The 13,545-nt window shown below is 40.5% G+C and overlaps 1 protein-coding gene across 2 annotated transcripts in view; it reads right to left on the reverse strand.

Moving 5' to 3' along the window:
• The window catches only part of FRZB (frizzled related protein), a 32,534-nt gene that overhangs the window by 8,841 nt on the left and 10,148 nt on the right, over positions 1-13,545 (reverse strand). The window contains exon 2 of one of the 2 annotated variants that reach the window (XM_006121709.3): positions 6,343-6,390. The exons of the other annotated variant lie outside the window; for it this stretch is intronic. Within the exon in view, the coding sequence (XP_006121771.2) occupies positions 6,343-6,390 (48 nt within the window). The remainder of the gene's footprint in view (positions 1-6,342; positions 6,391-13,545) is intronic. 2 annotated transcript variants of the gene reach the window in all.

The following is a 13,545-nucleotide window of genomic DNA, read 5'->3' on the forward strand; positions in this document are numbered from 1 at the left end:
AAATTTCATTTTGATTTTCCCAACAGAAAAATGAAATATTTTGCAGAAACTGCATTTCCTATCAATCACAGACCAAATTCTGCTTTCAGTTATACTGTGTGTAACCCAGAATAACTGTACAAGCAAAACAGGGCAGGCTGTAGACTCCCTATGGCAGATCTATAGAAGAGGATGAGTGTGAAAGCATAGGCATGGCCATCACATTTGTTAGGGACTTAATCCATTTAAGCCTCAAGGCTACCTGGATTTTAGTCTCAGAACCAGGCACAGCATTAAGAAATGTGAGATAACTGAGAGCTACACAGCAGGGCTAATGCCAAAATAAGCTACAGAAGTTGAGCTATGTCAGTTGCGTAGCTTAAGTCAACATAGCTTATTTCGGCTTTTGGTGCTGTCTACATAGCAGGAAGTCTGACAAAGAGCACTCTTCCTCCGACTTCCCTTACTCCTCAGACCATGAAGGTTACAAGAGTCAGAATAAGAAGTCCTCCATCTTGACATTATCTCAAAATAACTGCTTGTAGTGTAGATGCAGACTATGTTATTTTGGAATAACATTAGTTATTCCAAAATAACGCTGTTATGTAGACATAGCCTTAGCGTCAAGTGACTTCCTACCAGCTTGGAATGCTTCTGGTTTCAATCTTGAGAAGGTTGGTTCTGTAGGCATGTGATATGAGGCCCAAAAGATATCCAGGGAGCCTTCACAAGGGAAGAGTAAGTCTTCTGATCTACCAATCTTGCTGAAAGGTCAAGATATCTAATAAGAGTTTTTGGACTGACTTTAATGAGAGTAGTTCCTAAGTTTCTACTCCATTCTGGGAAAGAATAAGGGATGGCTTTGGAAAGTAAATTAGTATTTGTAACGTGTATTAAATATAATTGTGGAGTTCTGACTATAACAAATACAGGCAGTCCCCGAGTTACGCGGATCCGACTTACATCGGATCCGCACTTACGAACGGGGCTTTCTCGCCCCGGAGCTCGCAGGCAGCGGGACCGCCCAGAGCGCAGCGGTCCCGCCACCTCGACCTCCGGGGCGAGAAAAGCTTCTCCGGGTGCCCCTGGTCTGCTGGGGACCGTCTCCAGCAGACCAGGGACACCTGGAGCAAAGCCGGGGAGGCGGAGGGGTCCCGCGCCTCTGAGGCTTTGCTCTGGCTCTGGTATTTTGCAAGAACCCTGAGGAAGGGGTCTTTGTAATCACTCCCCTCTCTAGATAACTAGCACAGAGGAAGAAATGATTCAGCACATAGAGAATATACAGAATTCTGTGTACCATAATGAATATGTGCCACATAATTGCCTTTCTTTATGAATTTGCCAAAAAAAAATGTGCTCTAGAATCTAACCTTTCATGATCAAGGTGAAGATAATAATGCCTTTTGGATGCATAGGTAATTCCAAGTTTTAACCAATGCAGCGGTGTCTGCCTGAGTTTGCCAACAGCTAGAAACAACAATTCAGGTGGGTACATGTCATTCATTTCAAATCGGTTGCTAACTCAGTCTGGAGCCTGTACTCATAATGTTGCTATCTGAAGTGTTAATTACTGACCATTTTTGCAGGAAAAAAAAATCAAGCTGCTTCATTATTTTGTATGTAATGGAAGTTATGGACATATGGTAAAGCGGAGCAGCTGATTGCTGTGGACATTTGCTGGGGTAAGGACAAGAAATTCACCATCCTGACCAAATTTACAATAATGTTCAGAGTCACACTCAGAGCCAGCACCCTGATGGGTATGAATTGCCCCCCTACCCCCAGGGCTGGCCTTACCATGAGGCGAATTGAGGTGGCCGCCTCAGGTGCCAGAATGTGTGTCTGTGTGGGGGGGGGCACCACTAGGACCCAGAGTGTAGAAAATTGTGTCTGCTGCTGGTGCATATGTATTCTCTCTGCAGTATCATGAGAGGAGTAGAACAGGAAGAAGGCAGAATTGAGACCTTTCAAAGTTTTGGCCCAAAAGAGGGGGCGTCATTTGAGCTCCCTGCCTCAGGTGCCAAAATGTTGTAGGCCGGCCCTACCCACCCTCCCACATGCCCTGTCCGGCCTCTCCCAGCTCTCCTGTGCCCAGTAGAGAATCTCCCCCATTATGTTTGCTAAGCACACAAAATATTCTACTTCTATTCAGAAGTTCATAAAGAACATCCTACAAAGCAACAACTGCACCAGTACTCTTAGTGGAAATACCATGTTCTAGAAATAGGCATATCCTGTTAGTGATCTGTTTTGCCATTCTAGCTGAAGTAGCACATAAGTCAGAGCAGATTACTAGTAAAATTGGAAACAGAAACCAGGTGCCTTGGAAACAGAAACCAGGTGCCTCCCAAATTGTGTATAGATTCTTCAATATTAAAACAGTAAAACCCAACACAGCTGATTTATATAAACCGAAGATCTAAAACAACCATGCCCATTTCAGATATTTCAATACAAACTGAAAAGAAGAGTTTCAAAAACTGAACTTGTATTTTCCAGCAAAGGCTTCTGTGCTTTGAAAAAACTAGCAGGCTATTGTGTTATTTACTGAGCTCTCAGTTTATCATTTACTTTGGCTTAAATGTATCCTTATAGTGAAAAACAGAAAACAGTGTGTACAGGGAAAAAAAAGAACATTTCAAAGGAAGAAAATAATGTTTCTACTGAATTTCAAAACACATCCTAAAAAAATCTATATATAGGAGTGCTATTTTGCATGTGACTGTTTTAAAATAAAAAGGCAGAAAAAGGGAAGTAATTTTTGGCTTTCATTGAGCCCATGGGAATTCATGTACACTTACACCAAATTATGGCTCATTTTGTAAACTGCCTCAAAACAGGTGCTCATAAAGGGGCCTGTTCTGTAACCCTTACTCATGCTAGTTTCACATTTCAAATCCAAACAAAGTCTGACCTGTGTCCAGGAGAGCTACCTTAACAACACACAGTGTCAATACCTTAAAATTCCCTTTCTCTGCAGAACTCCACCACTCTAGCAAAACAGGAGGTGATTGAAATTGATAGCAATGTTACCTAGAGGTTAGCACTCCTAAACCAATAATCTCAGAAACTGTGTTATTTCAAAGAAAATATTTTAGTAATTACTAACAGTGCCCCTTGCCCACCTTTCCTCCAGCCCCTAACACACTCGAAACCAAATGGCAGCTAAATCTCTAACTCCATTAGGAATAAAAGCTTCTGGGAGTAGTCAAGTTAGTCTATAACTAGAAAACCTTAAAAAACAACAAAGAGCCTAGCAGCACCTTAAAGACTAACAAAACGTGTAGATAGTATCATTAGCTTTTGTAAGCATAACCCACTTCTCAGCATTCATCTGAAGAACTGGGTTGTGCCCACAAAAGCTCATGATACAATCTACATGTTTTGTTAGTCGTAAAGATGCTGCAATACTGGGGTTTTTTTTTTTAAGTTTTTCCATTAGGAATGCAATGAAACTTTCAATCTTTAAGAAAAAAATCAGTGGGAGTTAGGGGCCATTGAGCTATTTGTGCCTTTGAAAATGTCCCTCTACAAATACATAGTATAATATATAAAGTATGTTGCTCCCATAAAAGCTGGTTTTTTTACTGATCAATACAAGTATTCAATGCTGGCAAATGCTTCACTGAAATAATACAAAACCTGGAGAAACTTCTAAGGAACTTTAAGAGCATCATATGAAATAGACAAGAATGTAGTTTCTAGCCAAGAAAGGAAAAAATTATTTATAGGCAGACTTGGAGGCAAGATTTTGCCAATTGACTTTGCCAGGGATAAGAAGAGTTGCTTTGAGTAGATTTAACACGCTGACATTACTCACAGGCAACAATACGCATAACTATTTGCAATATCCTTTAGAAATCATAGAGAATGTCCAGTCCTGATTTTCAAAAACTTTATTGTCTTACCACTTACAAAGAGTCTATTTACAATGGCGAAAAGACAAAAGATGCTTTACTGAATATCTAAACAAAGAAAATATTAAAAAATAATACTCTTTTCTGGTAGGATTAGATTGCATTTGTCAACTGAAAAAAATATACTATATTGAGTACAACGTGATTCTACGCTAAAAAAGCGTCTGTAAAAATATACATCTTATTCATCAGAGTTGCTCCTTGTGTGTATTCAGAATCACATCTGCTTTCTTTAGTAATAGGTATTTTTACTGCTTTTCACTCCCGTTAGTCTAACAGAGCCAACACAACTAAAATAATTTAAGCTGGACTCTATTTCTTCTTGTCTCATCACAATAAAACTGTTTAAAGTCCAAGCAGTTAAATGGAAATGACTACAATGAAGACAATGGGATTGGCACTGAAGAGTTTTTGGCCAGCAAAATATGTTATTATTGATGGTACAATATGACAAGGAAAGTAGATAGCTTGACTCTCAGATCCCACAATGAGTTTACAAGACTCATTATTTAAAACAAAAAAAATCTTATAAAATGAGCTTATCTAGTATGCAAATCAGTGAGAGACAACTAGCATACGTAGCAATTACTCTTAAAAGAACATAATGTGAAGCACAGAATGGCATTTGGACTCTGCAAAGACCATTTTTGCTTGGCTCACAGTAGATTTCTTACATCTGGGCACCTGCATTTATTCACTTAAATCCAGATGCAGAATGCTTAAATCAGCCTGATTATCACTGAAGGATGTGGTTATTTAGCACCTCTTAGTAAAATGAGGATTTAGAAGCCTAACTTGAGGTGCCCAAGTCTGAACCTTTTTGTCAATGTGATCTGAGCAGCGCCCAATAACAAGTTATTGGCAAAAATGCTAATAGAATCCAGGAGCTAATTCTCAGGCAGTTTTTTCATAATATATCTATTCATATGGGGCAATTCAGTTTTCTTTTTTCCTTGCATTACCTAAGAATAGTGGTCAACTTGAAGGCATTAAAGCAGTCATGACACAAAAACAAAACAATGAGAGGCTCAGTGGAATGAAAATTCATGGATTCACAGTGTGAAATCCTGATCCTATTGAAGTCAGTGGGAGTTTCTCTCAACTTCAGTGGGGGGTCAGTATTTCACCCACAGGTTTTTAGGCCAGAAGAGACCATTATGAACACCTCATCTAACCTTCAGAGTGATGTCAAACGTTCATTGCTGGTAGATTTAATTAAACTTAACATAAGAAAATTACACACGAATATTATTTGCAGCAATTTATAATGTACTTGTAAAATAAAATAAAACAAATTTCCTTTCCTTTCTTAATGAAGCCCACTTAAAATTAACCCCATTTTATTTAAATGAACCAATCAAAAAAATAAGATGCTTTACAACAACAAGAACAGCAACAACTTATTTTTAGAACTTTGCTAAAACTCCAGACATTTCTGAAGCAAAGAAAAACATTAAAAAGTTAAATGGGCCACAATACTTTTCCAGCTTCATTTCCTGTTTTCCTTACAACTAACAGACTCAGAGATTTTAAGGTCAGAAGGGACCTTCATGATCACCTAGTTTGATTTCCATGTACTTGTGACTACTGCAAGTAGAAAAATATACTATACAAGAAAATTCTTTCACTTTGCTTTACAGTTTAAAGGACTGAAAAGACAGAGCGCTGTAGACACTTGGCCCAATTCACTATTGCTTCACGCCAATAAATTAATGGAGGAGTGCCAACATAAAACTCGACACTGTAGTGAATTGGACTCTACATCATACAAAGAAGCATCAGATAATTTGTAAGGAATCTGATTCACTAGGGATATGCATTCTGAATAATATACACTGGGTTTAACATATGTGGTACTGTTGATTTTTCTGTTCCGTGCCAAAATGTTAAGAGAAATGTAGCCTTAGCATGCTGTAACATAATATGTGATTCACCTGTTCAGGCCAATAATTCCAACTTACAAATGTTCCTCGCACACTGAATTTCCAGCTTGTGTGAAAAAATGATTGGAATGAAGATAACTTTCTTAGTTGCAGAATTTGCACAGCAAACCAAATCCTATTTCTATAGTATGGACTGATACTGTCAAAGTAGAAAATACCATAAAGGCTCAATCCTAACATAACCAAGACCTCCCCTGAAATCAGTGAAGTCCTTTGAAATGAAGGAAGTTTTACCTGGATAAAAACAGCAGAATGAGACCCTATAAAAGTACCAAAAGTAAAAGTCACATGTGTGCAGAGAGTCTTGCCCACCATCTACATCCAACTTTCACCCTCCATGAATTTATTATCGAATATGTAACTCTCATAGCAAATATATTCCATACAAAAAATTGAGACAACATTGCACAATCTATGCATCATTAAACACTGGTCTTATCTAAATGTTAAAAAAATTGAAATAAGATAATTTATTAAACAGTTATATATGAAAATGTACTCACCGTTGCCGGAGCCTCTACAGTTGCCATTATTAGAATCCATAGGGAAATCTGGCATGGATTCGTAAAATATGTAAAGAAATGTTAGTATTTTTAATACTGGATTATTTCAACACAGCCACATTAAAAGTTACTTAAATTTTAATACACTAAATATTAGAAAAAAATTAATACCCTATTAATGAAAAAGAGGTTGCAATATTTTACAGCCTTCTCCTGTTTCTATTGAAGTCGGTCTGAATTTTGTCTTTAGCAGGCACTTAATATTACGTGCTGAAGCAGACTCTATATTTACTGCTCCCAGTGGAAGCTTCACTTTCCCATTGGTGTCAGTGAACAGAGTAGGAGAATCTAAACAAGAGTGGAAATAGGTGTCAATTCAGACATGAGCTGGGGGAAATTCTGACATGCACTTATACTGCTTTTCTGCTCGATTAGTTGCTGGAGGATAATTCAGCTTTAATTTCTTCCATGACAAAAAACCAACCAACCACAACCATGGACATACATACATCACAGACAAACACACAGCTTTGCAAGTGGACCAATGTGGGTATACACTATTCCCTGCATGGAGCCCTAAGGAAGCTGAGGGACTCAGAATGGGTGCAAAGGTCCTGCTACACAGACTCAACTACAAAGCTGTATATTTTTTCACAAATCTATCTCTACATATATATTAGGGATGTCAACATGTAGTCAAGTACACACGACAGAGGCTGCAGCACGGAGGCAGGCAGGTGGGAGCCGATATACGTGGGGAACTGGCTTTTAAGCCAGCTCTCCTCGTATGCCAACTCTGTGAAGATGCCTGCCCTTCCACCCTGCTGCTGCCTCTTATAGAGGCAGCAGCAGGGGCTAGGGCAGGGGAGGCTGCTCTGTGGGACGCCATATCAGAGGCAGCAGTGCAGGGTGGCAGGGGCTCCTCGGGAGTGGAACTGGGAGCACACTGGTTGCTGGCCCGGCCCCAGGGACTATCGAATAGTCATGTAACTGATCATATTTTGTGCAGTTACACAACTATTCAATTAATTACTATCTAACATCCCTAATACATATATAGCTATATTATAGACATTTGTGAGTGTCTGTGAGTGAATCCATCCACTTGTTCAAGAACTGCTCCTAAACTATAAGAGTTGGGAACACAAAATAAGGGATGCAGATTCCTCTTATCCTAACAAAGAAAAATCAGAGTTGGTTCTTGCAGGAAAACGGGATGTGCTTGGAATGGGATTATTTACCATAACATGGAAAGGGAGAGGGCTGATTAGAGGGAGCAGCTACACTGCAGAGTGACCACTGTGGGGCGGCTGCACCAAGAAGAGAATGGCCAGCTTGGGACAGAGCCTTCTAAGTTGACAGCCACCAGACTGAGTAAGTGGCTCCCCTGCCTAAAAAGTGCCAGACCCAGGGGGAGGGAGAGCACCTCCGCCCACTGACCCCACCACAGTGGTCCCCCACCCCCCGAGCCACACTGCCTGCCACCACCCCCCGCCGAGACTCCCGGGCCTCAAATCACGGCCTGACATCTCCCCTCCCCACTGAGGAGATACCAGAGCCAGGAACTGCACATACCCCACCCCCACTGGACCAGCTAGAAACTAGGGTGGGGAGCTTGAGGCCAGCCCAGACACCCCTTCTGGACAAGCTGGAGGTTGGGGCCAGCCTGCATGGCCCCACCGACAGGAAGAGCCCTCAGCCAGGGAGCACAGCCATCACCACCACAAGTGGCCATGATAAGCCACCTCAACATCCCAGCGCTCTCACCCAGGCACTCCCCACCCTGAGGCCTCCACCACCTGCCCTAAGCTTCCCCACACACCCAATCCCCTACTCTTAGCCCCCCACCCTTCCCAGCCCCCTGCCATTACTCCAGAACCCATCCCTTGCTCTGCCCCTCTCACACTCAACCCCGTCCTGAGCCCTCCACTACCTGCCCTGATTCCTGCACTCTCCACTCCCTGAAGCACCCACATACACCAACCTTCTGCCCTGACTCCTGCACCCCAACCCCCATCACTTAAATAAAGCATGTACTTTTTCATTTTAATTAATGAAATTAATTAGGACCAGTGCAACACTGGGTACATCTGCTAGTGACATATGTGTGTGCACATACACACACAAGATTAACTATGGATTTAGGAACCTAACTTTAAGCACCCATTTTTAAAAAAATGTCTTGGCTCTATATGTTATTTCCTTGATGTATTTGTATGTTGTACTTCATGCATCACAACCTTACATAGGTAGATTAAAAACATGCTGGATAAAGGAAGATTTTGAAATACCACTGAAATTGTAAATAAACTAGGCAAAACTGAGATTTGAGCATCCGACATTTGTATCAATGCAGTACGCACAAGGGTACAGGAAATGTCCCAGCATACCATCCTTGCCAGTTGTCTATTTAGCCCAGAATCATCTCCTTAACAATGTCCAAAACCGTTTGTCTCATATAAAAGAAACCCCCCCCCCCCCCCCCCACCATAATGCATCTAACTTTACAGCATCATAGTATGGAAGAATTTTTTCCTGATGTTAGCTTATTCATCTACTACAGATTATACTTGTCATTTTTTTCAGAACTAGTAAAATTTCAGCAACCAGTCTTATTCATGTGTTATCTGAATTCTATGTTTTCTTGAATCATGCTAAGCTATTCATGTCAAATAGCATCTAGAGGCTGTGAACGCTACAGATCAATTATACATGGGTTTTTAAAAAGTGTTTCCTATTATCCAATTTAAATGTGCCTTTTATTTTTAACAAGTATTTTTTAATCTTTTACTAGTGGGCTGTGTCCCATGCTTTTGAGGCCAGGGAGCATGTTGACATCATTCTGTCACCTGGCAGGAAAAACTTTTTTATACAAAGAGAGAGATTATAGAACAGGGTAAAAGGCATAATCCATATGGCCATCTTTGAGCCTATTATTTTCTTATATAGAACTATTTCCCCTTATTTTTCACCTTGCTAAGCTACAGTGCATTTTCTGGGACCCAGCTGTGTTTCCTCATTTGGTACTTTGAATCATGGCCTTTCTTTGGACCTGTGGCAATTATTTCTGACTTGCCTATTGTTACTACCAGTCTGATACTCCCCTCAGCAATTCCCATTACTAGAAGTCATGGGACCTAGATCTACAAAATACCCATAAACTGGGTCCTCCTTACACGTGCACAGCAGCTTGAACCATAGCTTATCCTTGTAATATCTGTTTGCATTCTTTCAGTGAGGGCATAGCTGGGCCCCCCTTCCACCTTGCCTAGAAGCCCCGGGAGGCTGTCGGCTCCCCTAAGTGTTAGCGTCCCTAGTTATCTAATAAAATACATAAAAATCGTTTTGTTTGAGAAGCAGTTATGCATTCTGTGTATAGTAACCCTACACAAAACACAAACCTCCAGGAAAATGAAAAATAAAGCCACCTAACACCTCCATCCACACCTTAGTATGACCATACCTACCATATGCCGCAATCTTAACTCAGCTCCATTTTCAACCTTTGGCATGTGCTCGTTCACCAATTTATTTTCCTCCTCCCCCACTGGTACTAGTTTGGATGTTTAGTGAAGTAGTTGGTTGTGCTGGCAGAGATTAATTTTGAAAAGAGTCATGGCACAATAAGTCATTCTTCCACTCTACTCTGCACTGATTAGGCCTCAATTGGAGTATGGTGTCCAGTTCTGGGCACCATATTTCAAGAAAGATGTGGAAAAATTGGAGAAGGTTGAGAGAAGAGCAACCCAAATGATTAAAGGTCTAGAAAACATGACCTATGAGGGAAGACTGAAAGAATGGGCTTGTTTAGTTTTTAAAAAGAGAAGACTGAGAGGGGACATGATAACTGTTTTGAAGTATCTAAAAGAATGTTACAAGGAGGAGGGAGAAAAATTGTTCTCTTTGGCCTCTGATGATAGGACAAGAAGCAATGGACTTAAATTGCAGCAAGGGAGGTTTAGGTTGGACATTAGAAAAAACTTCCTGTCAGAGAGGTTAAAAACTGGAATAAATTGCCTAGGGGGGTTGTGGAATCTCCATCACTGGAGATATTGAAGAGCAGGTTAGACAGACACCTATCAGGGATAATCTAGACAATGCTTGGTCCTGCCATGAGGGCAGGAGATTGGACTCGATGACCTTTGAAGTCCTTTCCAGTTCTATGGGCAGTTGTGCTAAGATGTGGTCTGGGAAGAAAAGAGGGCATTGGATAGTTTAACTTTTCATTTTATTAATTTTTTTATTTTGTGAGACATGTTGTGTGTCTAGTAACCCTAACTGTTTCTCAATAAAGACTTTTATATATCACCTCTTAATTTATTTAATGCTTATTAGGTGTGGGCATTGCATAAGTGAGGAACACGACATGTAGGGCTTAAAGTACAGTGAAAGAACATTTGATCCATTCTCTGTTGCAAAATAGGTTCGCACACAACAGTCTAGCTTCTCACAGAGAAGGCTTTGTGCACTCCTGGTCTTCATCCAATAGCTTTGCATACAGCTTTCTCACCTCTTCATCAAACTGTCACACTTGGAGATGCCCAGCCCCTCCAATACCCTGTCCGTCAGGCTTCTGTGTATCCAGCATTCCCTGTCAATCAAGCTTTAGTATACTGAGCCCCTATAATAACATCTTGACACAGTCTATTTAGTTTGCACCTAGCCTCCATTCATCAAGTTTATCTGCACCATGAACAAACTTACTCGTTATGCAAATAATGGCTAAAAACATTTGTTAAAAAGAACTAACCAACCAACAAACATTCTCTCAGTGGCTCCCAGGATCGATCTTTCTACCAAGTTTTCTCCAGACAATTGTACAAAAATTTCTGTCAACAATAAACAGCAGCCTGCCAAACGAAAAATTCAGCACAAGCCCCAGTTCAAAGGCTTTCCATTACAAATTGGTTATAAGACAAACAAAAACTGCATAGAAATTCAAAAAGCCTAAAAATTAACCCTGTGTGAAATTTCACACCAATTGGCTAACAATTTTTAAAGAAAGCTAGGAATTTATGCCACATTTTAAAGCCATTTCAGAACACAAGCCAGTAGGTGCCTCCATAAGACATTATATCAAAAAACAGAACTATGTCTTGAAATAACATTTGATAGTAAATGAAGATGATACGAGATTCAAAGGAAAAATGTAATCTCATTTATGTTCAAGACATGCATGTTCTGCCTTTAGGAGTGTGTGGTTTGCTAAATACAAAATACTGCCCTAATTTGCACATTTGTACAATTTCACCGAAGTCCATGACATTGTGCAAAGTATGTTCTGAGCTGAATTTGATCTTAAATCTGGAAACAACTTGATTGGAAATAACAGAGTTAATATATTTGCAAATAGCTATAATGAACTTTAACAGTTAATGCTTTTACTTATGTTTTGAGCACTGCTATTACAGAATCGATGATACAATGTTTGTAGTGGGGTGCTGCTAATGGAACCACAGCAAACATGGATTTGATGTCTGTTATTACAACAAGCCGGGGGTGTGCTAGCACCCCCACTTCCAGCACCCTGCTGTTAGACACATTAGGGATGTAAGCAACTAATCGACTAGCTAACTATCAGATAAGCAAAAGCTTATTGGATAGTCAACACACTATCAACTAGTCACATTCTCCCTGACTTTATGCTTCTATTAGAAAGAGGCAGAAGGGATGTGGGGGAGAGGAGAGGGTGCTGGGATGAGCAGGCTTAAAAGCCAGTTCCCCCCAGCTCCAGCTCCGTGGGAGGGGGCAGGGGCGCAGTAGTGGCATTCCATCTTTGAAATGCATAAGAATCCCCGCTGAGACTCTTGTACATTTCAAAGTGAAAGTGCTGCATGGAGCCTGGGGCCAGCAGGGGACTCTGAGTTCTCCACTGGCTCCAGGCTCTATGTGGACTTATGCTTTCAAACGTACAAGAGCCCCAACAGGGGCTCTTGTGCATTTCAAAGATTGAAACACCGCATGGAGCCCGTGGAAACACGGTGTTTAAGTTTTTGAAATGCACAAGAACCCCTACTGGGGCTATTCGACTAATCGAATAGTTGATGGAAATCCCATCGACTATTCAATTAGTTAGTTAATCGAAATTTAACATTCCTAAGACACATATCTTTTATGCTCTTAGAGAGACAAAGGGAGGCAGAGAATGAAGATTTAACTGTAGTGTTTCTCCATCTAGCCACAGAGGAGTGGCTGTGTTAGTCGGTAACTGAAAAAACTTAAAAAACAACAAATAATTCTGCAGCACCTTAGAGACTAACAAAAAATGTAGATGGTATCATGAGCTTTCGTGGACACAACCCACTTCTTCAGATGAAAGAAGTGGGTTGTGCCACAAAAGCTCATGATACCATCTACATTTTTTGTTAGTCTCTAAGGTGCTACAGAACTATTCATTGTTTTTTAAGTTTTTCCACCTAGCCAATGATCCTCAAACTATGTTCCATTCTGACCATACATTCAGTCATGGTGTTTCCAAATCTAAATCCTTTCTTTCCCTCTAAGTGGGTTTTGCTCACGAAAGCTAATGACACTATATTATATGTTAGACTCTAAGGTGCCACAGGATTACGCATTGTTTTTAAAAGTTTTTTTTATTGGATGATAAGTTATAAATGCTATAAGCATGCACCAAAATAATTTAAGACCTAGACTCCTCATGATGGATTCAAGTAAAGCCTAGAATTAAATATATTATTTCTCTGAAATATTCAAAAACAGCATAGCAATCAACCTATTCTAATCACATACAATTAAGACAACTGTTTTGACTGTAGCATAGTTCAAGACTCATCAAAGAAAATTTCTGGACCTATGAAGTTACCAAGGATGTTAAGTATGGAGTAAATGACTAACCTTGTACTTGATACAAATTGTATTGAATGCACAATTATTCAGTAAGGGGCCACTTCGGCTCAACAGTTTAAATGTAGTAGGAGCAGGGCGTGCAGGTAGTCTGGCTCCTCCTACATTTAAACTGCAGAACTACAGCGGAAATAGGTCCCGGACCCTATGTGAGCTAGGACTGCTTCAGTCCCAGCTTGTGCTAGGTCCAGACTACTGCAGCTCTGCCTTTTAAATGTAGTAAGAGCCACCAGGCTGAGCCACTGTGCACCCCTCCTGCACCACGGAGACAGTGCTGATATAGAGGCAGCAAAGAGGTGGCGGGGGGGGAGAAATGTGAATTGTCAACTATTCAACTAC

Source organism: Pelodiscus sinensis, chromosome 7, assembly GCF_049634645.1.
Source record: "Pelodiscus sinensis isolate JC-2024 chromosome 7, ASM4963464v1, whole genome shotgun sequence".
In the NCBI taxonomy this organism is placed as follows: Eukaryota; Metazoa; Chordata; order Testudines; family Trionychidae; genus Pelodiscus; species Pelodiscus sinensis.